The sequence below is a fragment of the Mauremys reevesii genome, linkage group 6, assembly GCF_016161935.1.
Source record: "Mauremys reevesii isolate NIE-2019 linkage group 6, ASM1616193v1, whole genome shotgun sequence".
Taxonomy (NCBI): Eukaryota; Metazoa; Chordata; order Testudines; family Geoemydidae; genus Mauremys; species Mauremys reevesii.
The window spans coordinates 20,948,355-20,974,731 of NC_052628.1; the positions used below are offsets into that span (position 1 = coordinate 20,948,355).

A 26,377-nucleotide genomic window follows, 5' to 3' on the forward strand; every position below is an offset into this window, starting at 1 on the left:
TGATTCCTGTGCTGTAACAACTAATGGAGCCCTTTGAGACTGGAGGCTTTTTAACATAGGTAAAGATGGAATAAAACAGAAAAGATTGTGAAAGAAGGAAACATGCTCCCCACCTCCCCCCATTTCCTATTGAAATCAGTGGGATTTTTTCTGCTCTGAATTTCAAATGTTGAGTTCTCAGTTTATAGCTGTAACAACTTCTGTGTTCATTAAGAAAAAAAATTAGCTTGTCTCACTGCTAATTTATTTTTTAAATTAATATTTGTGTAACTGACATTGTAGCCAACACCATTTTCAGTCTTCAATTTGGAAAAACTGAAACCATGAATCCCAGCTGGTAACCTATATATATATATATAAACTCTTTGCCTGGGCCTGCTCAATCTGGTTCCTAAAGAACACTTTTTTTTTAAACGCTAAATTGCAGATCCCCCGTTAAGTGCACTTGAGCTCCCCTTGTCTGCGATTTAGACATGTATGGTTGGCTTTTAACTCCTTCGCCCTCTCTCCTCTGTCCCCCAAGGAGTCCCTGATTGTCAAAGGAAATGCTCTAAACACACCTATAAAAGCCCCTAACCTCCTTCCCAGCAAGGGAGAAGCTTAAAATCGAATCACACGGGCGATCTCTCCCCTCTCTCGACAAGCCACAGAGGCACCCCCCCACCCCCACCTTTTCCTCCAGTCCCAGCCAGAGTGTCTCTCTCTCTCTCTCTCTGCCATTATGTTCAACCATCTTTTAACCAGGCCTCTCTGCAGGCTGCAGTGGCAGTGAGAGAGCCCTGAGCCCTGTCTGCCCGAGGTCCCCCTTGCAGGAGCAGCCCCCCGGGTGCGGGTCGCTGGCCCTGCAGGGCAGCAGCAGGTCTGTTTGCATGGGGGTGCGGCGTGTGCATGCAGCGGGTTCGCTTTCTCCCCAGGGCCTGGCTGCTGCTGCTCCCACGCGCGCTAGGCCCCGCCGGGCTGGGGCAGAGCGGCCTGGAGCGCGGCAGCCGCGGCTCTCTCCCCGGGCCCGACTGTCGCCGCCGCCGCCGCTCCTGCAGCAGCCGCCGCCGCCCAGGGGGCTCCCGGGCCGCCGGGGGGAGGGAAAGGGTGTCCCCTGTCTTCCACCGGGGGGACTCCTCCGTAATGGGGAGGCAGCCGGCGCCAGCGCGCAGGGCCGAGGTCACCGGAGCGGTACAGCTGCCAAGGCCTGACGGCTGCAAAGTCCAGCACGGCGGGGGGTGGTTAGCGTCTCCCCTGCCTCCAGCCGCTGGAGGGGTTAGGGCGTAGGCACCACGGCCTCCCAGGGGAGCGCCCTCTCCCCCAGGCAAGGCCCCTGCGGCCTCCAGGCCTCAGCTACCCTCTGACCAGGAAGGGGCTTTAGTTTGGTGCTGGAGAGCATGTAGGGATTCTAGTTAGGAGCCCCCCTCCCAGTGTGGAGGGGATGGGGGCCAGAAGTGCAGAGGAGACTGGTTGGGAGTCTGCCATTGTGGGGAGAAGATGGGAGTCAGGGATGCAGAAGAGAGCATGATTAGGAGCCCCCCAGGGAGGGGGGGTGAAGGGTGTGGAGGAGACTGTGATTAGGACCCCCCAGTGAGGGGTGGGGTTGGGGGTGAAGGGTGTGGAGGAGACTGACCGTGGTTAGGAGCCCCCCAGTGAGGGGTGGGGATGGGGGTGAAGGGTGTAGAGGAGACTGGCTGTGGTTAGGAGCCCCCCACTGCAAGCAAGGGATGAGGATGACAGGTGTGGAGAAGACCGTAGGTAGGAGCTCCCCCAGTGTATTGAGGGGATGGGGGCGAGCAGTGAGGCATGGGGATGGGAGCGAGGGATGCAGAGAAGATTGTGGTTTTGATCTGCCCCAGAGAGGGGAAGGGATGGGGAGTGAGTGAACCAGAAAAGACTGTGATTAGGAGCCACCCCAGAGTGGGGAGGAGATGAGTGTGAGGGATGTAGAGAAGACTGTGGCTACGAACCACTTCTGTGTGGGGAGAAGATGGGGTGAGGATCAGAGAGACAAGACTTTTGTCAGGAGCTGCTTCTTTAAGAGGAAGTGTTGGAGGGAAGAAACCGGTGATAAGTTATACCAATGGGGGGATTGGTTGGGGTGGTGCAGAGAAAATCATGTTGAGGCACCACCTCACTGAGGGCATGGGAACGGGCACAGAAAAGATTGATGGTGGACAGGACAGCAATGGGGGCATGGAAGATCTTGATTTGGAGCCACCCTCAAGTGTGTGTTGAGGAAGCCAGGCCCTGGATTGGAGGATGGAGGAGGAAGAGGGGAACTTGGTTAGGAACTATCCCAGTGCTGAGAGGGGTGGGTGCAGAAAAAGCCTTAATGAGGAGCCATTCCAGACCTTTGGGGAGTTGAGCGGATCTTGATCAGGACAGAGTCACATTTGGGGATGGGGGTTGTGGGAGATGAGAAGACTTCAGTTAGCAGCACCCTCTCCTTGCCCCCTGTGGTTTGTGAAGGTGTGGGGGAAGATCAGACCTTGGTTAACAACTCTTTTCCACCAGTGCCCAAAAGAGGGTTGAGAGGCAAAAGAAGCCACCACAGTGCTGTTGGGTGTGGGGAGGGGGCAAAGAAGTGATTTCTTCTGGAAGTGGATTGTGGGGTGGGGAGAAAAATGATGTGTGGCGGGAGAAAACACTTATTAGTGTTGCCCCAAATACTGTGAAGAGATGGGAGGATGGGAAGGAGAAGACCTTGGTTAGCTGCCACCCCAGAGCTGCTGGCATGAGGGGGCAGTTATGACGTTAATCGGCAGCCACCCTGTACTGTAGGGAGTGGAGACAGAGAAGACCTTGGTTAGCAGTCACCCCACTGCTGCGGCCGAGTCTGCCTTGTGCAGCAAGAGAGATCCTATGAGGATTTTTATTGCAGTCTCTTTGTTAGCTACAGACACACAGCTCACAGCTTTCAGCCAGGTTGTGGGAGGTAAGTGGGGGAGGAGAGGAAGGGAATGTTTGTGGGGTGGAGTTGGGGTGTAAGGATGTTTGAATGCAGTGGGGATATATTTGAAATAGGGGGACATAATGGAAGTCACCCCCACACCCAAAGAAGAAAAGAGCCCCTGCGATTTTCAGGGACTTGTTGGCAACTCAGCGAGGGTTGCCATAGCTTTTTATGTAGGGTGACCAGAACCGGCTGAAACTGGTTTGAGGCAGATCAGCTCCTGAACACAATGCAGTCACTGAGCTACTACAGTGGGATAGCTTCCTCCCTTCATGGCAGCCAAAAGCAGAGGAGCTTGCAGAAAGATGCCATCCCAAAACAGTATGTGAATGCACACTTTAGACACACAGCACTGGTATGTGGCTAATGTAGTCATAAAGGATTCTGTATATAAATTTACATATTTGCAGTAACTGAGATTACTTTAGCTTTTCATTCCTTTTTATGTTTAAAGAATGGGCAAGAGCTGAGATTTATGACCCTTATTAAAATATTTTTGCTTTGCAAGGGTGGGACACTGGTTAAACGAAATAAAAATGGATTGAATGATTTGTAATTGTAGTTATGCTTGTGACTGAAGAATGCTGTTTGCATGCTGTTTTATTTACAGGGTGTTGTCTTACGGTTTTCTTCGTTATAAGATGTGAAGGGGGGTGCTGTGTCTTTCTTAAAGGCCAAAAGAAACAGTATTGTAGAATTGTGCATAAAAGCATTGCAAAGATGCTATAAGGCATACTCTCTCTCTCTCTCTCTCTTTTTTCTTGTAGGCCTATTGATTGGGGCTGCCTTTAACCCTTTCATATTTGCAGAGGTAATGCATCTCTGACAATAACTGAGCATTGGCTAAAAAATCTTTCAAAGGTCAAGGTTCACAAGGTGAGATATGGCATTTTGAGTATGACTATAACAACAATATGAAGCTACATGTATACAAAAACTAAATCTGACTCCTGATTGCACACTTGACACATTGGTGAAGAAACAATGGTTTAAATGTAGGTGAAGAAATACTATTAACCTCATCCAAATTTAATGGGATTAAAACTGTTGTTTGTAAAGACTTACTGATACCCAGGCTAAATACAGTATCTTCATTTATATATCTCATAGCGGAGGATTTTTTCACTATTCAGTCATACAGAATAGGCCTCTGAGTGACAATCATAAATTGTGGACCACATGGCAGTGAACTAGTCTGCATTGCAGTACAGCATTACACATTTAGAATTTTCCATCTTATTATTTATAAATATTGATTGCATGGCCAAATCTAGGTATCTTACTTCTTATTTCTGAATTAACGACTTTAATGTAATACCGGTATTTTATATATGTTTTATGTATAGGTGTATAATATATATAAAACATACCAAGTTGATTGTGTTTCTTAAACTGTATTACACCGAGAGGATTTTGCAGCCAAGTGAAAGGATATATTTTAGAGCTTTGATGGCGTTCCAGTGGATTATTAGTGACATAAATTATAATATTGAGCAGTTATGAAATAAGGATAGGAATGGGCAGTGCATCAGCTGCTAAGGGATGACTACTTTTAACCAAAGCTTCACAGCAATGGATAATGGACAGGTTTTTTTGTCATCTAAAAAATAAATGTGTACTTAGATTTGAGCTGGCATTTGCATCTTATACTGAAAGCTGGAGGCTTCAGAGAGAGGGAGAGGGAGAGAAGAAAGCAGTAATGATTATAGCAAAGGGAAGAACAAAGGCTGTTAGAGCTTACACACTGGAACACTAAATATTTTGCCTTGGGGATTCTTTTGCTAGAGCTGTTATTTCCTAAAACAGGAAATCAGCAACTCTCAAATCTTATCCAGTATGATTTTCACAAAGCTAACCAGTCCTGGCTGTAAGCTGGTTTTATAAATCTACATTCAAGAAAAATATGGAGGAAAAATATTGAAAATGTATTTTATTCTAGTGTGAAATCAGTTTTTTTTACTTTGTGTTCAGCAGATAAAGTAGACAGTCTTAAAAGCCTTGAGAATTTTTGGATTGGGTAAGTTGTATGGTAGCTGTTGGTAGGTAGGGTGTTTATATCAAAGAGTGACAAATATAAAGGAACCTTTTTATTTCTGACTGCAGTAGATTACATAAGGTATTTGGAAGTGAATTGTGATATAATGAAAGTGGCATGTTAAATGTTTAGCCAGAATATATTTTATATAGTTTTATATGTAGGTATAATATATTGTGTTTCTCAAATTTGATAGGGTAATGAATAGCTTGCATGGTGGAGTAAAATGACTAACAAATCACTGTGCTATGATTTCTTTTAATAGTTTACATAATTTCTGAGTGCAGAGGTTCTATATTTGACTATAAACATCTGTAGCAGAATTCTGCTTGCAAACACGAATCCATGTTGCATAATAGGAATAGTATTTATTGCTGATGATGATGCATGCTCTTTTCCAAGTGTCAGCTAAAATTCATATGGTTACATGGGAACACCTTTCATTTCATTTTTCCCCACCAGAATAGTAAACTATTTTAAAACTGTAGATACACTGAGTTTTGTTCAATTCAAGTATCTGTTTTATTTGGATTTTGGCACTAGTTCTGCATTATGCATTTTTTATTTTTATTTTTTGAAAGGATGTCTTATTTACATTTTACGTTTGCGAGGAAGTTTATACTGTAACATGAGAAACCTGAATAGATGCTGGTTTATATGGTACTTCTGGTGGCTTTGTTTTTTCCACGTAGGCCAGCCTTTTCAGTTGAAAATGCTGCTTAATGTTAGAGGATTGAGCTCATCTTGGATTGAGGATTATCTCGGGTATTTGATCTTGAACAGAGGGATAATGATTTATCAGGTTCCAGGTCTCCTTTGAATGAAACAGCTAGGTTTCTGTTTCTTGGAAGTATGACTAAGGTAGAACATACATATGCATACTGATTCCTGGAACTGAATGTGAAAATATTGACCCTAATGTTTTCAGGGCCTGTTCTCTTTGCTGGTGTTGCGCAGACAGGCCTTGCCTGATTTGGAGGCTCTCACTGAGTTTCCCTGTAGCTGCTTCATGCTGCTTTTGAGCAAGAATTGCCATCCACTTCGCAGGAGACTCTGTTAGTCTGAGTGGAGGAAATAAATGGAAGAAAGTGTAATTAGAATATTATTCTCTTTTTCATTAGATTCAGGATATCAGGAGCTGTTAAGTTACCATTATAAATTCTTATGTTCAGGTGTCTGTAACTTAAAGTTTCAGCCTATTTTACATACAAAAGATATCAGAGTAGGAGAGGGCTATTTTTGTAATAATCTTTCAAAACAGCATGCAAAAAGAGAAGTTTTGTGGCTTTAGATGGTTTTGGGGCTTGTCTTCAGTTTAAAGAGAAACTATAGTGGCTGATAGACCCAAAACTTGACGTACCATATTTAACCAAATTTGTTAGCAAAATGTAGGCAATTTTACGACTGTCATCTTCCTCCACGGTTTTACTGTGGAGGTGGTCTGCTCAGCTTCAGAGAGTGGATGGGAAAGCAGTGCTTTGTCATGGCCTAGACTAGAGCAGCGCTCCCCAAACTGTGGGGCAGGGGGTGCAGAGGACCGTTTGTGGGAGGGCATGGTGGGTCCAGGCTAGCACTCATGGGGGGCAGGGCGGGAGTTTAACCCAGCCCCTCCCCACCCCCACCTCTGCTTCCAGCCCAGGCCCTGCCCCCAGCCTCAGCCCCCTGCTGTAGCTCCAGCCCTGCCCCCAGCCGGGGCTCTGTTCCCAGCCCTGCCCCCAGTCGCGGCTCCGTTTCTGACCCCAGCCCCTGCCCCCAGCAGCAAACCCATTCCCAGTCCCCTTACTCCTGTTCACGTCTCCCTCCCCACTCCCTCCACGGGAGCCCTGGCCCCGTTCCCGGGGGCGGTTGTGTAGACAGGGGTACCCCTGAAAAATTTGGGGACCACTGGCTTAGAGAATAGAGCACTGGATGAGGAGTTAGGAGACCTGAGTTCTGTTCCTGGCTTTGCTGCAGACCTGCTGAGTCACTTTGGGCAAGTCACTTCCTGTCTCAGTCCCCCCATCTCTAAAATGGGGATAATGATACTGACCTCCTTTGTAAAGTGCTTTGAGATCTACTGGTAAATGCTATTTATTATTATCATCTTGTTAGTGAAAAATCTGCCCTCCTGCCAATCAAAGATTGGCAATAACAAAGTTTGGCAAGCCAGTTGGCGAGGTTCTTTGAATATTAACCTGATCCTGAACAATGTAACTTTGCCTTAATAAAAAGTACAAAAGACAACCCCAACAACAATAACAAAAACACAGCCAAGGAGTAGGCCATTAGGAGTGAGAACTCCAGATGAAATTCCAGAGAATTCCCTTTCTTCTCCTTTCACTTTCTCCCCCCTCTGTCTCCACTAAAAAGTTAATTCTACGTTAACAGCCTGCTTTGTAGACAATTGATGATTGGAGGAGGAAGTAGATTTTCAAGCTTCCGAAGAGTCATAAATCACCAGTGATTTTTTTTTTAAATAGTAGAAAATATCAGTGTGTGATTTGATTTTTTTTTAAATATTTAAATATGGAGGCTTTGTTAGTTTAATTATAACAATTGTGAAAACAAAAACTAACCTTTCAACAAATCAGACATTAAAAAATTCCAAGATATAGTATCCATAATTTAAAAACAAAACAACAATTGCCAACAGTTAGCTATTACAAGCATAGGAAATTGTTGGCAAATGGCAAACTACTTAAGTTCTCTTTAGAGATCAAAACAAACATAATTTTGTGATAGTGGACCATTGTTGGCTTGCCATTGCTTGGTAGTCCATAACTGTAAAACTCAGCTAAGGTGTATATGCAAATAGTGGTCTTGCCATACCTTATAGTAAAGATTTCACAGCCGAATTCTGTACAAAAGTTTTGTATTTTTTAAAGGTCCCAAACCCTGAACCCATGAGCAAAGACTGTTTGAAAGAGCTTTGTCTCTAGGAACTACAGAAAGCTTGGGGAACATAATGCTGATTTCCAACTCTCTGCTCAGCCTGTCTGGAGCTATTGCACTGTATGTGAATAAATGGATTTAGACCAATGCCTCCTGAGGCACCCAAATTAGTTGTGTGTCCCAGTGGAAGCTATTATGCATAGACCTACATCCTTGGCGGTTCTCTCTGTCAAATTATAGAAATACACTATGGATATTTTCTGTCTGGTGTGGATACCTGTATGTGTCTGGGGTCTCCATGGCTTCACCAGCCCATCTATAGACTTCAGATGCTTTCATTCCTAAGATGTTTTCTTAAAATGGCACATTGCTTGAGTTCAAGACTTCATTTTTACAAAATATATCACAGTACACTATGAAGCATTGTAAATAATTAAAACCAAACGACAACTGTCAAAATCAACAAAGTACATTTTGTAATGCATTGTCTTCATTAATTGTTGTCTTACAGTATTTGCTAATTCACAAAATGTCAGTAATTGACAATCAGTCTCCCAGGTATTAGTGTGGATTAACAAGGTTCTGCTGTCCTTCAGAAATAGGATAATGTGGAAATGAGTTAAAAAGAGAGAATATTAAATTTTTGTTACAGCAATTTTTATCCCATCATATATATTTGATAGTTTGCTTTTAGTGTTGCCTTTAGTTTACAATGCCAAACTATAATAATCTGGGAGTATAATGTGCTCAAATCTCATTCCATGGGCAGGTTAGTGATAGAATGGTAAGGGAGGTGTCATTTGATTTGTAAACTCTACAGAAGCATAATTTTAGTGGTGTCACCCTCCCCAGCATGGCAGGAGGGACTTGCTGTCTCCCCTGGCTCTCAGCGCCATGTCTGTGGTTGGTGGAGATTTTGATAATAAAGTGTCGTCAGAAATGGGTTGAGTTTGCTATTATTTGAAAGCCATTTCTCCAGTGCAGTGGTTCTCAACCGGGGCCCGGGGCCCCCTGGGGGGCCATGAGCAGATTTCATGGGCAATGCATGACCCCTCTGTTTGGGGAAGCTGTGGCCCCACCCTGAGACTCACTTCTGCTCAGCCTCCTCTCCTGGAAGCCCTGCCCATGCTCCACTCTCAGCCCTCTCACCTGCCGCTTGCGCCTGTTCTCCCCCTCCCCAAGACCCTCTCCTGCTGCTTGCATCTCTTTGCCCCTTCCCCCAGATCCCCGCTGGCTGGCCAGCAACTCACGCAGGCGTCTCTCTTGCACCCAATCCCCCCTGCCCGCCTGCCAGCGGGCCGCTCACTCGCCTCTTTGCCCCCTCCCCAGGGGCTGCTCGCCAGCCGAGACAGCTGGCCAGCCACTCACGCGCCTCTTTGCTTCCTCACTTAGAGCCCTCCCCTCGCCTGGCCACTCACATGCATGTGTGTGCCTCTTTGCCTCATCTCCCTACCCGCCGGCCAGCCAGCGGGCCACTCATATGCATGTACCTCTTCTGCCCTGGCGCCTGCCAGCCGGCTGGCCACTCATGCACCTCTTTGTCCCCGCCAGCCAGCCGAGCCAGCCACCCTCTTCACCTCCTCCCATGAGGCTCCTTTACCAGTGGAGCTGATATGGGAAGAGGACAAGTCAGACTGGGGCCTCAGAGGGGAGCACATGTGGGACCGCAGGTGAGACGCCCACCCTTTCGGCAGTGGTGCACTCCAAAGGGGACGGGCAGGCTCTTTGGGGAGGCTAAGCCTCTCCTGGCCTTTTATACGTGCCGCCTATGTTCAGGGGTCCACCAGGCAAGGCTAGTGTTAGACTCGCTAGGGCCCTGGGCAGACAGCCAAAGCCTTACTACATGGGACTGCAGCCTGGGGCAGTGAGACCCACCAACAGGTGCTGAAGCCAAAGCCTGAGCAATGTAGCATCACAGCGCCCCCTGTGGTGTGGGGTCCTGGGCAATTCCCCTGCTTGCTACCTTCTAAAGCCGGCCTTGTCTTTTATATGCAGAAAAAAAGTTGGTGCGACACAGGTGGGCTGTGGAGTTTTTATAACCTGATGGAGAGGGCCTCAGAAAGAAAAAGGTTGAGAACCCCACTCCAGGGAACATAGTGGTAGCAAACATGACAAACAAAGAACAATTATGTAGCTATATATTTGAGAAAATGTTATGTTATCATAGAATCATCGAATATCAGGGTTGGAAGGGACCTTAGGAGGTCATCTAGTCCAACCCCCTGCTCAAAGGAGGACTAAATCATCCCAGCCAGGGCTTTGTCAAGCCTGACTGTAAAAACCCAGTGAAAATTTTTATCCTAATATCCAACCTAAACCTCCCCCACTGTAACTTGAGACCATTACTCCTTGTTCTGTCATCTGGTACCACTGAGAACAGTGTAGATCCATCCTCTTTGGAACCCCCTTTCAGGTAGTTGAAAGCAGCTATCAAATCCCCCCTCATTCTTCTCTTCTGCAGACTAAACAATCCCAGTTCCCTCAGCCTCTCCTCATAAGTCATGTGCTCCAGCCCCCTAATCATTTTTGTTGCCGTCCGCTGGACTCTTTCCAGTTTTTCCACATCTTTCTTGTAGTGTGGGGCCCAAAACTGGACACAGTACTCCAGATGAGCCCTCACCAATGTCGAATAGACAGGAACAATCACATCCCTCGATCTGCTGGCAATGCCCATACTCATACAGCCCAAAATGCTGTTAGCCTTCTTGGCAACAAGGGCACACTGTCGACTCATATCCAGTTTCTCATCCACTGTAACCCCTAGGTCCTTTTCTGCAGAACTGCTGCCTAGCCTTTCGGTCCCTAGTCTGTAGCAGTGCATGGGATTCTTCCATCCTAAGTGCAGGACGCTGCACTTGTTTTTGTTGAACCTCATCAGATTTCTTTTGGCCCAATCCTCTAATTTGTCTAGGTCCTTCCGTATGCTATCCCTACCCTCCAGCGTATCTACCACTCTTCCCAGTTTAATGTTATCGGCAAACTTACTGAGGGTTCAGTCCACGCCATCCTCTAGATCATTAATGAAGACATTGAACAAAACTGGCCCCAGGACGGACCCTTGGGGCACTCTGCTTGATACTGGCTGCCAAGTAGACATGGAGCCATTGATCAGTACCCGTTGAGCCCGACAATCTAGCCAGCTTTCTATCCATCTTATAGTCCATTCATCCAGCCCATACTTCTTTAACTTGCCGGCAGGAATACTATGGGAGACCGTATCAAAAGCCTTGCTAAAGTCAAGAAATAATACATCCACTGCTTTCCCCTCATCCACAGAGCCCGTTATCTCATCATAGAAGGCAGTTAGGTTAGTCAGGCATGACTTGCCCTTGGTGAATTCATGCTGACTGTTCCTGATCGCTTTCCTCTCCTCTAAGTGCTTCAGAATTGATTCCTTGAGGGCCTGCTCCATGATTTTTCCAGGGACTGAGGTGAGGCTGACTGGGCTGTAGTTCCCCGGATCCCCCTCCTTCCCTTTTTTAAAGATGGGCACTACATTAGCCTTTTTCCAGTTATCCAGGATGCATTGCTTACATTAAAAAAAGACACTGATCTTTGATGATCCTAGGGAAGTTAGCCTTGACATGTAGGACTGAAAACATTCATCAAAGTAAACTTCAGTGTTGTCTCCATATAGGGTACCACTGCTAGACATGTTGTCACACTGTACTCGTCTGAGCCACACTTGAACATCTCTGTACAAGGTAGGCTGCTGACCAAACATTAGCAGGGGTGGTGAGCATCTGGTGTTTGCACACAGACATTTGATTAGCTTAAGGATTGATTCGGAAGCATGTGGTATTTGGCACATAACTGGTGTGATCAGTCTATCCTCCAAGACACATCTGTGTCCAATAGGGGAGAGTAGTTTTGGATGTGCTTGTTCATCCTGGAGCTATTCCATTGCTTGATGATTTGCCGCCTTGATGCCAGGTATAAATGCTCCCCTTGCTGATGGCAATTTTTTTCTTTTTGTCTGCTTCTTGGAAAACATCCACCAATGTAGCTCTGCAAGTGTCATAATGTTGGTCTTCAAATGGTAAACTCAGCAGATGAACATCTCCATTGCATTTATGACCTCATCAATGACTGTCGAAGCCATTCCAAGCATGTTCAGAGTGAAGAGAGAATCTCTGGAGGCTGAATCAAATGCTTTCCAGTAAGACAATTCAGTCTTTTTCCAACAGCACTTGTAGTGGTAGATTACGCACCTATGGCACATAGTTGTCATAGAAACCTGTCTTTCACTCAAGCAGTCGTACATGAGGTTCTGAGATAAAATGACAGCCTTGGGCTCCATTTGCTTACTGTCATACTTCTGGTGCTGAAGTCACTGCAACCACTGATGCACTACTTAAAGAAGAACTACAAGTCATGCAATTTTTTTTTTTGAGGTTTGGCATCAGCTATGGATCCCTGAAACTCACACGTACTGCAGGACAGAACACTTTTCCATAAAAATTTAGCAGCTGCATATAACTGTTGACGTCAGCACTTTCTTCCGCTTTTCATAGCACCATGTCTTTTGCAGCTTTTAAGGATAAGCGCTGTGATTCATTTCTGTGGATAGGGTTGATAAAAGCTACATCCCTATCCCATAGTTCATCTTCAATAAGTGCTTTAAGAGCCTTTCCACTAAGCATCTGTTCCTCTTCAGTCCAGTTCAAAGCACATATTTCTCTGTACTTAGCCTCTGCATCAGCTATTGCCACCACTTTCCCCTCAATTAAAGACTCTGAGGCAATTTATGAACTCTAGCTGAGTTGCACAGTTTGCAATAGTAAAATCAGCCATTGTTTCTCTTGAATTTTACCTTTTGACACATCACATTACATACATTGTTGGTGTAGTACTCGATGTGACATGCACTGTCCTAGGCAAGGACTCCTTTTGGGTCAGTGCACACTCACTTTACTTTCCATGCAACATTCTCTCTAAGAGTGATTGATTCATAGTGTCTCACCAGTGTCACATATTGAAACAGTGTTTAATGGATGCCTTTGGGCTTTCGGTTTACTGGAAAAGAAACAGGTGTTCTTCTCAAAACGCATGCCCAGGGACGTAGTATAAGACAAATCTTGCCCATAGCAGGCACTTTCTCTGGCATCTTCAACTTTTTCCTGAAGCTAGGTATACTTCCTCTCCAACCGTACCACATTCAGTTTGTGTGTGCTTCTTGTGTTTAACCGGGTCTGCCACAGTGGTATTCTCCAAAGATTCATCTACTAGTTGGTATTCTCCAGGTCCCCATTGACGCCTAAAAATAATCAAGGCCAAAGTAAAAACAAGAATTTTGTAATCAGTTACTTTGGGATTGTAGTTAATTATGTCAGCTATATTATGTAACTATGTGCTGGCTATTTGTGGATGGATTCCCATAATTTATGGCTTGCTGGTGATGTCTTAACCAGTGCCTCATTACAACTCTTTTAGCATAATAAACAAAGCTGATAATCAATATCACTGAACCATTTCTTTTTTGCCAATGTGACCTGTGACCTGGGGCAGCCCTCATTTAAAATGCCAATGTCAGGGCAGGCTGCAAAAGAGAGAGCAGATAACCACCAGTTTGGTGAGTTTAACTTCAGTGTTACTCCCAAACCAGTCACAAACTGTGCTGCTGATCCCCCACACTGGTTATCAAGAAGCCGAAAGAAATCACATAGCCCCTTTTATTGCATTCCTTCTCTGGCTCCCAATCAGGACATAGGTCCAGTACAGTGAGAAGTTACTTAAAAACTATACAAAATGTTCTTCTGACCCCAAAAGGTCAGCCGCATTACTAGGTTAATATTAGTTTAGATCTTACCCAAAATACTACACTGCCAGCCAATTCTTTAGTGCAGGGGTAGGCAATGTATGGTACGTGTGCCAAAGGTGGCACGCGAGCTGATTTTTCAGTGGCACTCACACTGCCCGAGTCCTGGCCACCAATCTGGGCATCTCTGCATTTTAATTTAATTTTAAATGAAGCTTCTTAAACATTTTAAAAACCTTATTTACTTTACATACAACAATAGTTGAGTTATATATTATAGACTTATAGAAAGAGACCTTCTAAAAACGTTAATGTATTACTGGCATGCAAAACCTTAAATCTGAGTGAATAAATGAAGACTCCGCACACCACTTCTGAAAGGTTGCCGACCCCTGCTTTAGTGTTTAGAACTAAAGGTTTTATTATAAAGTAAAAAAGTATAATTTTTAAAAGTTGAATAAAAAAATATATTTTCTTGAATATAAACCAGCAGTTCTCAAACTGTGGGTCGGGACCCTCTTTGAATGGGGTCACTAGGGCTGTCTTAGACTTGCTGGGGCCCGAGGCTGAAGCCAAAGCCCGAGGTCTTCAGTCCTGGGCGGCTGGGCTCATGTTGCAGGCCCTGTGCCTCGGGCTGAAGCCCTGGAGCTTCAGCTTTGGCTCCTCTGCCCAGAGCAGTGGAGTTTGGGTTTTGGCCCTGCACCTGAGCAGTGGGGCGTGGGCGGGCTCAGGTTTCATTCCCCACCCCCGCCTCCTGGAGTAATGAAGTAATTTTTGTTGTCAAAACAGGGGGTCGCGGTGCAATGAAGTTTGAGAACCCCTGATATATACACACATATTATTCTAGATTTTTCATGTTTGGTACCATTGTGTTTGTAGGAGAAAGGACTTTCAAATGATACCCAGCTTTCCACCCATTTCCAATGACATTATATTATCAAAATTTTCACCAACCAGAGGACTTGAAGCTGTGAGGTGGAGGGCACAAAGTCCCTCCTGCCACGCTGCAGAGGGTGACAAGACTGAAATTGTGATACTCTAGGTTTTTATGAATCAAATGATGTCTTCTTTACCTTTCTATCATTAACTTGCCCACAGAATTACACATGCTCCCAGACTATAATACATTATGTTGTTAATGGGTGGTGAAGTTTGAAATTTCAATTTTTTTCCTTCTATTATCATCCTAATTTGCTTTCAGTATCTTGAATCATGAAACTAGTATAAAAATCGTTTAACTAAAGCAAAAGTGCACCACCATTGTCACAGCAACGTGGGTTTTAAATAGCATAATAGAAATTCATTTATACTCTTCTCTTACCTCCCTCTCCAGCATTTCTCTAAATTAAATTTCTGAACATACAGCCGTGTAGTTTGTCCTTAAGTAGATTTAAAAAAAAGGTGGCTGAAATTTGTACTCGTTTTGAGAAAAAATATATAATTAACTTGGTCTAGCTTAGCATGGTAGGAGGTGCACAAGCTTCCCTATTACTGCACTTCAACCATAACTCTTATAGCCAGTCTTGGCCCTGCTTCAGCATAGCTCTCCAGGTATACACTGCTTTTGTGATAGAAACAAACAAGGCTATGGTATATCCCCAAAGATATGTTTGTTTGGGACCTGAGCTCATATTGGGCTCTTGCTGGAATACACCCAGTTGTGCTGTCTACTCCCAGATACAAGTTTTTGTTTTGTCTTCATGTTCCTAACTCTAGCCTCCAAGTTTTTTTTAGATAGCAATAGTTTTCAGTAAAACTATGTAATGTGTTATTTCTGTTGTTGTAACAGCTTAACCTTGAGGTCAGAGTTAAGGTTGTGCATATGAGTGTGTTAAAGAATTGAATCTATTCATTGTGGGTGGCAGTATTTTAGAAAGGCTAGGAAGTTTACTGTGGCACTAGAGAGGCTGAGTGTACTTGAATATTATGTTTGGAAGCGAACCCTGTCACTGATTAGGTTTGGATATTAATTTTCTTAACTGGTAACGTCTTTGATTTTTAGTGATTCGGGAAATGTAGCTGAACATCCTTAACAATTTTTTTGAGTGGAATAATAAATTTTTAAACTGTTTTAGGCAACAATCAAATATTAGTTACAGTTCATAAATGTAATTCATGATTTTCTTTGCAATGAGCATTAATTTAAAAGTTTTAATATTGGGAAGATTTTGCCAGTAGTATCCTTGCTGAGATTTCTGTTTTCTAAAGAAAAACAGAACTTTTTTGAAAAAGGTGTGCAAATTGAGAGGCTGGTATTAACATTTCTTCTACTCATTGCAATTTATGCATAGAGACAAACTTGATTTTTTGTTTTTTAAGTTTAATTGTTTATTATGTTGAATTATATTTAGCTTCTGTTGCTTGGTGCGAATTTGTCTGAAGGTGAGACATACTAGCACTTCAACAAAGATATTAAGGATACTGACTTCATCACTTTATTGGTATTATGGGTAGGGTAAAGCACTTTTATTAGGATTCAGAGTAGCAGCCGTGTTAGTCTGTATCCGCAAAAAGAACAGGAGTACTTGTGGCACCTTAGAGACTAAGTACTCCTGTTCTTTTATTAGGATAGAGAGCAAAAAGCTTGTGTATTGTAATAGTTGCATTTCTGAAGCAGTGTTTCTTCTGGCTGTCCCATAGTAACAAATTGTGGGATTTTTGATAAGCCAGAAAGGCCTTGTGTGCTATGCGGGGATAAGAGGCATTACTGATTGAGGTTAAGTTGGCTTCTACCATATCCTAGTTGCCTTCTGAGTATTTCAAACCACGCTGAATCACAGTTTGAGTTGTGGGTACTCCTATTTCCTGGAGAAGTTCTGCTAGTTGATAGCTCATGAAAACTAGTGTACTGCTTTTGTTTGCCTTAACATATTTGGCATTAACAGCAAATCATCAGAACTATTGATCAGCTGTCACTGCTAACATACTTGCTTTTGTTTAGGCTGGTCTTAAGAACTGATATCCATTATTGATGTTCTAACTGGGAGATAGGCCATGTCTATGTGGGAAAATTTGCTGACACAGCTACATGGGAATAGTTATTCCGTTGTAGGTACATCATTATAGCTCTTTGTGGGGACACTTGATAAAAGTTAATTTATTCCAGAGTAGAATGTCCACACTGGTACTTATACTTATACTGAAATAACCAATTAGGCATAGCTATGCTGGGAAATTTTCCAATTTGACAACACTTCAAGCTAGCCACTGATAAGCTCCCTGCACATTACTACTATTTATTATTTTTACAGTACTCAAACTGGTGCTGGGTCGCTTTACAGATCAAATAGAAAAATGTGGTCTCTGTCCTAAATAATTAACAGCCTAGTTCTAGACATAATATGAATTTGGACAACAACTGTTAAGGAGAGAAACAGGTGAGGAAGGAAAGGTTAGAGTCAGAAATTTGCCCCCCCCCTTTTTTTTTTTTTGGTGTAGGCATATGCACATTTTGAATGTCTCAAACCCCCTTATCCCCCATAATAATTATAGACTCACTTCTTGTGAGAATTGCAAAAGATGTGCAGAGATTGAAGAGGTATTTGAATAAGGAGACAGGGTTACTATGTAGGTATTGGCAGAACTATGTAGGGCCTGGAAGGTGAGGACAAGTTAGTTAGATTTCATGGAGCAGAAAAGAGGGAGCCAGAAGAAGGATTGAGAGACTGTGTAATGTGGTTAGATTCATGGAGAAAAAGGTGTGATGGTTCTTGGGGCACCCAGGAGTGAGAGTCGCCTTGTTACCTACTGCCTTGTTATGCCTTTTCTCTAGCTGGAGGGAGTCTTTCTTGGAATAGCTTGATGTCAGCTCCCTGACACCACCTGCTTTTTAACCTCTCAAGCCATCACCCAAATCCCTGAGTCCCTTTCATTCATTCCCCTGTGACGTTCAGCCCCTGACACTGGCTACGCATAGACATTCCAGATTCTGTGCACCCCAAGGGCAGTGTTTACCAAGTTTACCTTAAACCACTGCTCCTGTAAACCATACTGGTAACTAATTTCTACTCCCAAGTCCATAAAAAAAAATTCAGCATAAAGACATTATTCCTTAACTATTACCCATACAATCATCTCACAATGACTATGAATGTTGACAAGTTACAAGCTTTCTGTAGATACCAAACATGTTACTCTTTATGAATAAATAGCCTGTAAGATATAGAATCGTAGGACTGGAAGGGACCTTGAGAGTTCATCTAATTTAGTGTGCTGCATGCATGGCAGGACTAAGTATTATCTAGACCATCCCTGACAGGTATTTGTGTAACCTGCTCTTAAAAATCTCCCAAGATTCCACAACCTCCCCCAGTGCATAACCACCCTGACTTGAATTTTTTCCTAATGTCCTACTTAAACCACCCTTGCTGCAATTTAACCCATTGCTTCTTGTTCTATCCTCAGAGGTTAAGGAGAACAGTTTCTCTTCCGTTTCCGTGTAATAACCTTTATATACTTGAAAACTGTTATCATGTCCTCTCTGTCTTTTCTTCTCCAGGCTAAAAAAACCCCAATTTTTTCAATCTTTCCCATAGGTCATGTTTTCTAGACCTTTAAATGTTTTTGCTGCTCTTCTCTGAACTTTCTCCCATTTGTCCACATCTTTCCTGAAATGTGGCACCCAGAACTTGACACAATGAGGCCATATCAGCGCAGATTAGAGTGGAAGAATTACATCTCATATCGTACTTACAACACTCCTGCTAACACATCCCAGAATGATGTTTGCTTTTTTTGCAACAGTGTTACACTGTTGATTTGTTTACAGTAGAACCTCAGGAATGGAGGCTGTTCGTAAGTTTGAAATGTTCGTAACTCTGAACAAAACATTATAGTTGTTATTTCAGAAGTTTACAACTGAACGTTGACTGCACAGCTTTGAAATGTTACAATGCAGAAGAAAAATGCTGCTTTTCCCCCTTTTTTTTTTAGTAGTTTATGTTTAACACAGTGCTGTACTGTTTTTGGTTTTTTGGTCTCTGCTGCTGCCTGATTGCATAATTCTGGTTCCAAATGAGGTATGTGATTGACTGGTCAGTTCATAACTCTGGAGTTCGTAACTCTTGTAGCTTGTGATTCACAGTGACCCCGAGATCCCTTTCTGCAGTACTGTTTCCTATGCAATCATTTCCCATTTTATATGTGTGCAACTGATTGTACCTTCCTAAATGGAGTATTTGCATTTGTCCTTATTGAATTTCATCATTTTTACTTCAGACCTTTTCTCCAGTTTCTCCAGCTAATTTTGAATTTTAATCCCATCCTCCAACGCATTTTCAACCCCTCCCAGCTACGTATCATCTGCAAACTTTGTAAGTGTACTCTCTATGCCATTATCTAAATCATTGATGAAGATATTGGACAGAACTGGACCAAGAACTGATCCCTGCTGGACCCCACTCGTTATGACAGTCCAGCTTGACTGTGAACCGCTGATAACTACTCTCTGGGAATGGTTTTGTAACCAGTTATGCACCCACCTTATAGTATTTCCCTAATTTGTTTATGAGAAGGTCATGTGAGACAGTATCAAAAGCCTTACTAAAGTCAAGATATACCACATCTACCGTTTTCCCCCAGCTACAAGGCTTGTTACCCTGTCAAAGAAAGCTATTAGGTTGACTTGGCACAATTTGTTCTTGACAAATCCATGCTGACTGTTACTTATCACCTTATTATCTTCTAGATAGTCACAGATTGATTGCTTAATTATTTGTTGCTTTATCTTTCCAGGTACTGAAGCTGACTGGCCTGTAATTCCCTGGTTGTTCTTATTCCCCTTTTTATAGATTGGCACTATATGTGTCCTTTTCCAGTCCTCTGGAATCTTTCCCGTCTTCTGTGACTTTTCAAAGATAATCGCTAATGGCTCAGATATCTCCTCAGTCAGCTCCTTGAGTATTCTAGGATGTATTTAATTAGGCTCTGGTGACTTGAAGACATCTAATTTGTCTCAGTAATTTTTAACTTGTTCTTTCCGTATTTTAGCCTCTGATCCTCATTTTCACTGGCATTCACTATGTTAGACATCCCCAATTGCTACTAACCTTTTTGGTGAAAACTAAAACAAGAGTCATTTAGCACTTCTGCCATTTCCACATTTTCTATTATTGTCCCCCCCCATTGAATAATGGGCCTACCCTGTCCTTGGTCTTCCTCTTGCTTCTAATGTATTTATAGAATGTTTTCTTGTTACCCTTTATGTCGCAAGCTAGTTTCATTTCGTTTTGTGCCTTGGCCTTTTTAATTTTTCGCCTACATCCTTGTTGTTTTTTTATATTCATCCTCCATAATTTGACTTAGATTCCACTTTTTGACATGTATTTGGTCTTGTGGGTTTGTTGCGTCTGAGGTGAGAGACATTTGCAAAGAATAGGGGACCTGTTGCCACATGGTTTTTATGTCACAGAGGGCTAGTTTTAGCAACTGTTTTAGATGGACAGGAGAGAGAGAAAGAGGATGATGTGGGTATGATGGAGGCTGGAGAGGAGGAAGTTGCAGTAGTTTAGATAGGAGCAGATCAGGGAATAAAGATAATTTTAGTTGTTGGGATAGAGAGAAACATCTTCAAAATGTGGAGGGGGAAATGCAACATTTGTACACAGCTTGCATGAGAGGACAGAATGAAGAGTAGGAGATGAAGATCACACAGAGATTTAAAGTCTGAGTGACAAGGAGGATGGTGGTGATAATAGGGAAGGAAAATGGGGTAAGTGAGGAAGGTTTAGGAGAAAATGAGCTTTATTTTTTACCGTTACACTTAAGTTGTTAGCAAAATATCTTAAAGGGAGGTTGCTGAGGCAGCCTAAAATTCAGTTGGAAACACAACACAAGTCAGGAGTGGAAAATGTAAATTTGCAAGTCATCTTCATAGAAATGGTAACTGAAATTGGGTGAGCAAATAATGTTGTTCCACTGTAAGGTTTAGAGGGAGAAGAAAGGGCCCTGAACCGATGTAGGTCCCACAAAGTGGAGAGGGGAGGGGGCACTGAAAGAGCAGTTAGTGATAAGAAGAAAACTAAAGAAAGGACAGTTTTACAAAGGCTAGAGCAGGGGTAGGCAAACCTTTTGGCCTGAGGGCCACATCGGGGTTGTGAAATGGTATGGAGGGCTGGGTAGGGAAGGCTGTGCCTCCCCAAACAGCCTGACCCCCTCCCCCTCCCACTTCCTGCCCCCTGACAGCCCACCTCAAAACCTCCGACTCAACCACCCGCCCCCCCCCCCCCGCTCCTTGTCCCCTGACCACCTCCTTCCAGGACCCCCCGCCCCTAACCACCTCCTCGGGACCCCATCCCGTATCCAACCACCCTCCTCCCAGTTCCCTGACTGCCCTGACCCTATTCACATCCCTGCCCCCGACAAGCTCCCCGGGTATCCCACCCGCTGTCCAACTCCCCCTCCCTGTCCCCTGACTGTTCCCTCCTGGGACCCCTCATCCCTAACCGCCTCCCGGACCCCACCCCATCCAACCCCGCCCCCCTCCCTGTCCCCTGACTGCCCCCTCCTGGGACCCCCTGCCAACCCCAGCCCCTTTCGGAATGTGGCCCTGCGAACATGGGCAGAGGACTCTGGAGGAGCAGGGGCAGCGGCGTAGCCGGAGAGAAACGGCGGTTTCCCCTTTAAAGAGCCGCTTCTCTGTGGCCGGCTGCGCGGCCGCCCGGTGCTCCTCTTGAGTCTTCTGGCCTGCGCTCACCACGCTCCCACCACCCACACCTCCCGCCTGCTCCCCCGAGGCTGCAGGTGAGCTTTCCTTCCTGCTCTTCCCTGGGGGGGTGCGCTGGTGCTGAGCTGCCTGGCGGCGGGGTGAGCTGAGGCTGCAGGGGAGGGGGAACAGCAGGGGAGGGGCCCAGGGCTAGCCTCCCCGGCCGGGAGTTCAGGGGCTGGGCAGGATGGCCCCGTGGGCCAGATGTGGCAGGTCCTACTTTGCCCACCTCTGGGCTAGAGGAAAGGACAGTATATCAAAGAGGGAAGAGGAGGATCAACAATAGTGGAGGAATGAAGGAGACTAAGGACTGAGCATATGAGGCCCAAGATGTAATCAAGAAGTGATCATTAGAAACCTCTAGATTTATTGAATAGTAATTTGAGAAGAAAAAAGGTTGTTTAACATAACCAGTTCCACAGAAGTTGCAGTCAGTCGTGTCTGCTTGTAACTGAGAGGGCAGAACCAGACCTCTGAGCTACTAGTACAGACGCTCCCCGGGTTACGCAAACCTGCACTTATGGAAAAAGTTCCATAAGCGTTGGGTGTTTTTTGCATAATTGTCCAGTATACGTCCCCGACTTACGCAAAATTTGACTTACGCAAGGCATTCTGGAACAGAACGCTTGCGTAAGTTGAGGAGCATCTGGTCTGTATAGAGCTAAGCCCATCCACTGAGGAGGCTGCCAGGTTATTTTGTTTCCATATCTACATTGGGCTGACAGATCTCCTACAAGGCATCAGGCTGTTTTATACTGATTTTTCAGTTTTCCTCTTTACAGATCAAAACAAAACCAAAAAAAACTTTTCAGTTTCAGCATTAATTTATAGTGGCTTGGCCTCATAACTGGAAGATAGTTTTTCCCCAGTCTCCTGTCTGAGGCACTGCACCAGTCCTGTCGCTCCAGCTCTAAGTGAAATCGCAGACAAAAAAGCTAGGACACAACAATGATTTTCTTGTTCCTTTCCCCTACTAGAGTATTTGAAAGGATAGTTTTGTTTGTTTTGCTCTTAGGACTAGAGTCTCTCCAACTCAAACCAGTTCTGCCACAGAGCTTAGGGAGGAGTGACGGAGAATCGCTTTAAATCCAAAGTGCCTTCATTAACCCCTCTGCATGGAGCCCCACACCAGGGAAACAGCTACCGCTATAAACCGCCTGAGGGTGTTTCAACATGGCATATGTGAACTTCCTCCACTTCCAGATCCACAACAGCTGTAATAAATCAATATTTCAACACAGGTTCTAGGAAACCAGGGCAGTAGTGGTAAGGGCCCCCAGTCATAGATTTCCTGCTGCAGCAACTTTCTTCCCATACAGCACTACCAAGGGTGAGCATCGTTTTCTGCCTTTCCATCTCAGCAGCCATGTAGTGCGGGCCCCAGAAGATCCAAAGAAATGGAGTGTTTCCAGTGGCAAACCACTGAATTCTTGCCCTGGGTCCCACTTTCTGTGTCTATAGATAGCTCGCTGGGGCTTGCTATCTTGTTTTGATGCTACAGTCATACCAGTGATTTGCTTCACTGGAACTTGCGTGTGATGAACTGAGTTAAAATGATAAACAGGAAGAAAATAAAGAGGTAATGAAACAGCAAGACAGAATTTTCCCTTCAGCTCAAAAATGGACCCTCTTCATGCTGTTCTCTAGATGTAATTACTTCTGATTAGGCACTTTCAAAGAAACAACGTGAACAGTCATGAACATTCACTACAACCATAGACGCAAAGGAGATTTTCTTTTCTCCGGAACTTGATGCCGAAGATTAAACATTGGTAAAAGACCCGGAGGCCCACAAAAGGACTTTCTACCAAAAGAGCCTATCGATAGGTGAGTGGACTCTTCACTGAAAATAAAGAAGCAGTGAGAGGCAAAAAGGCATCCTTTAAAAAGTGGAAGTTAAATCCTAATGAGGAAAATAGAAAGAAGCATAAACTCTGGCAATTGAAGTGTAAAAATATAATTAGAAAGGCCAAAAAAGAATTTGAAGAACTGCTAGCCAGAGACTCAAAAAGTAATAGCAAATTTTTTTTTTTAAGTACATCAGAAGCAGGAAGCCTGCTAAACAACCAGTGGGGCCACTGGACTATCGAGATGATAAAGGAGCACTCAAGGATAATAAGGCCATTGCGGAGAAACTAAATGAATTCTTTTCATTGGTCTTCACGGCTGAGGATGTGAGGGAGATTCCCAAACCTGAATCATTCTTTAAGGTGACAAATCGGAGGAACTGTCCAAGATCGAGGTCTCATTAGAGGAGGTTTTGGAACAATTTGATAAATTAACTGTAATAAGTCACCAGGAAAGATGGTATTCACTCAAGAGTTCTGAAGGAACTCAGATGTAAAATTGCAGGACTACTAACTGTTATCTGTAACCTATAATAAATAAGCTTCTGTACCAAATGACTGGAGGCTAGCTAATGTGATGCGAATTTTTCATTAGGCCTCCAGAGGGGACCACGGCAGTTACAGGCTGGTAAGCCTGACTTCAGTACCGGGCAAACTGGTTGAAACTATAGTAAAGAACAAAATTGTTAGACACATAGATGACCATAATTTGTTGGGGAATAGTCAGCATGGTTTGTGTAAAGGGAAATCATGCCTCACAAATATACTAGAATTTTTGAGTGGGTCAACAAGCATGTGGACAAAAGGGATCCAGTGGATATAGTGTATTTAGATTTTCAGAAAGCCTTTGACAAGGTCCCTCACCAAAGACTCTTAAGAAAAGTAAACAGTCATGGGATAAGAGGGAAGGTTCTCTCATGGATTGGTAACTGGTTAAAAGATAAGAAACAAAGAGTAGGAATAAATGGTCAGTTTTCAGAACGGAGAGAGGTAAATAGTGGTGTCCCCCAGGGGTATGTACTGGGCCCAATCCTATTCAACATATTCATAAATGATCAGGAAAAAGGGGTAAAAAGTGGGATGGCAAAATTGGCAGATGATACAAAACTACTAAAGATAGTTTAAGTCCCAGGCAGACTGCGAAGAGCTACAAAAGGAGCTCTCAAAACTGGGTGACTGGACAACAAAGTGGCAGATGAAATTCAGTGTTGATAAATGCAAAGTAATGCACGTTGCAAAATATAATCCCACCTGTACATGTAAAATGATGGGGTCTAAATTAGCTGTTACCACTCAAGGAAGAGCTCTTGGAGTCATTGTGGATAGTTCTCTGAAAACATCCACTCTGTGTGCAGTGGCAGTCAACAAAGCAAACAGAATGTTCGGAATCATTAAGAGAGGGATAGATAATAAGACAGAAAATATCATATTGCCTCTCTCCATAAATCCATGATACGCGCACATCTTGACTACTGTGTGCAGATGTGGTTGCCCCATCTCAAAAAAGATATATTGCAATTGGAAAAGGTTCAGAAAAGGGCAACAAAAATTATTATGGGTATAGAATGGCTCCCTTATGAGGAAAGATTAATAAGACTGGGACTTTTTAGTTTGGAAAAGAGACAAATAAGGAGGGATGTGATAGAGGTCTATAAAATCATGACTGGTGTGGAGAAAGTAAATAAGAAAGTGTTATTTACTCCTTCTCATAACACAAGTACTAGGGGCCACCAAATGAAATTAATAGGCAGCAGGTTTAAAACAAATAAAAGGAAGTCTTTTTTCATACAACGCACAGTCAACCTGTGTAACTCCTTGCCAGAGGTTATTGTGAAGGCCAAGAATATAACAGGGTTCAAAAAAGAACTAGATAAATTCATGGAGAATAGGCCCATCAATGTCTATCAGCCAGGATGGACAGGGATATTTTCCGTACCCTCTGTTTGCCAGAAGCTGGGAATGGGTGACAGGATGGATCTCTTGATGATTACCCGTTCTGTTCATTCCCTCTTGGGCACCTCGCATTGGCTGCTGCTGGAAGACAGGATATTGGGCTAGATGGACCTTTTGGTCTGACCAAGTATAGATGTTCTTATGTTCTTATATCCCTGGGGCCTATAGCATCTTCTGCCTTTTTTTCTGGGATGGGATCTATGAGAGGTCCCACCACACGCTGTCAGAAAAGCAAGCTTAATTCATATGATCCACTTCACTGGTGTTACTCTCTGTTATGCAATGGTCTCTTGAAAGCATTTCGGCACTCTGCTAGAAGACCAGTATCCAGGCTTAAATAACTCCTACATTCTTTGGAAAACTTCTGAGAAAAAATCTTTGAGTGATCCTTAGACAAAGTAGTGGCTGAATTTTGAGAGAAGCTGAGAAAACGCTTCTCGTAACTCAAGTAGTATGAAAGGGATTTCAAGTCCTTTTACAAAAGCAGGAAGTCCTTTGCCAGGTAGTCAGAATAGACAACCAGTTCAAAAGAGGGAAATCAAACAGGTCTAGAGGAGGTAGGACTAGGAGAGATCTCATTCTGTATCACCCCCTCTGAAGTGAGAGAGTCCCTGATCTGAATACTAAATGGCCCCTCATCGCATTGGTCAGATGGATTCAGTAAATAATCAAGAATGGATAGGCTATAAAATTAAATCAGTATCCCCAAACACAAGTTGTTTTTATGTACTGCACCCCAAAATTGGTGGAGAGCAGACATGAAGGAAGTTGCATTTCAGGGTAATTGTCCTCCATTCTAAGACTGGGCAGAAATGAGTGGTCTTGAACTTCAAACTTTTTCTGTTCTGTTAATCTGAGATACCTATCCATGTTTGCACATCTCACAGAATATTTTTCAGACTTAAATATGGTTTTAACCATTTTACATTCTAGGTGCGTCCACTTGCTCTCTCAAGTGCACTACAAATCTTTACCAAAGCACTTGTAGCCTTAGTGGCAGCCCTCAGGCAGAAGGGTTTTCACTTTTACCTGTCTCCTAATTTGGGCTCCATTCATGGAGAAAGTGAAGGCAGATATTCTGTGAATAATCTATTCTTGGGAGATCATGGTTTCATGACAAATCAGGATGTCCCCTTATCCCTGTTGTAATGGACTTTGCAAACTGCATATTAGGCATGGGCAGGAGTAGAAGTCAGTGGTCTGGCCTGCAGGCAGATTGCTGTTGATTTTATCCTAAAACACCTGCCAGAAATCATGCTTGGAAGTAGAGCTCTCC

At 43.8% G+C, this 26,377-nt stretch overlaps 1 protein-coding gene across 8 annotated transcripts in view; it reads left to right on the forward strand.

Annotated features, from left to right (window-relative positions):
* The first annotated feature begins 660 nt into the window (after positions 1-660).
* Positions 661-26,377, forward strand: part of ZNF532 (zinc finger protein 532) — an 85,043-nt gene continuing 59,326 nt past the window's right edge. For 2 of the 8 annotated variants that reach the window (XM_039545503.1, XM_039545502.1), the window contains exons 1-2: positions 2,966-3,290; positions 3,703-3,811. Coding sequence is in view for 1 of the 8 variants with exons in the window: in XM_039545501.1 (XP_039401435.1) it covers positions 3,208-3,256 (49 nt within the window). In the remaining 7 variants the exon portion in view is untranslated. Of the gene's footprint in view, positions 860-1,670; positions 2,918-2,965; positions 3,291-3,702; positions 3,812-26,377 lie in introns of those variants that run through there. The other 6 variants (XM_039545501.1, XM_039545507.1, XM_039545506.1 and 3 more) reach the window with 6 other exon arrangements.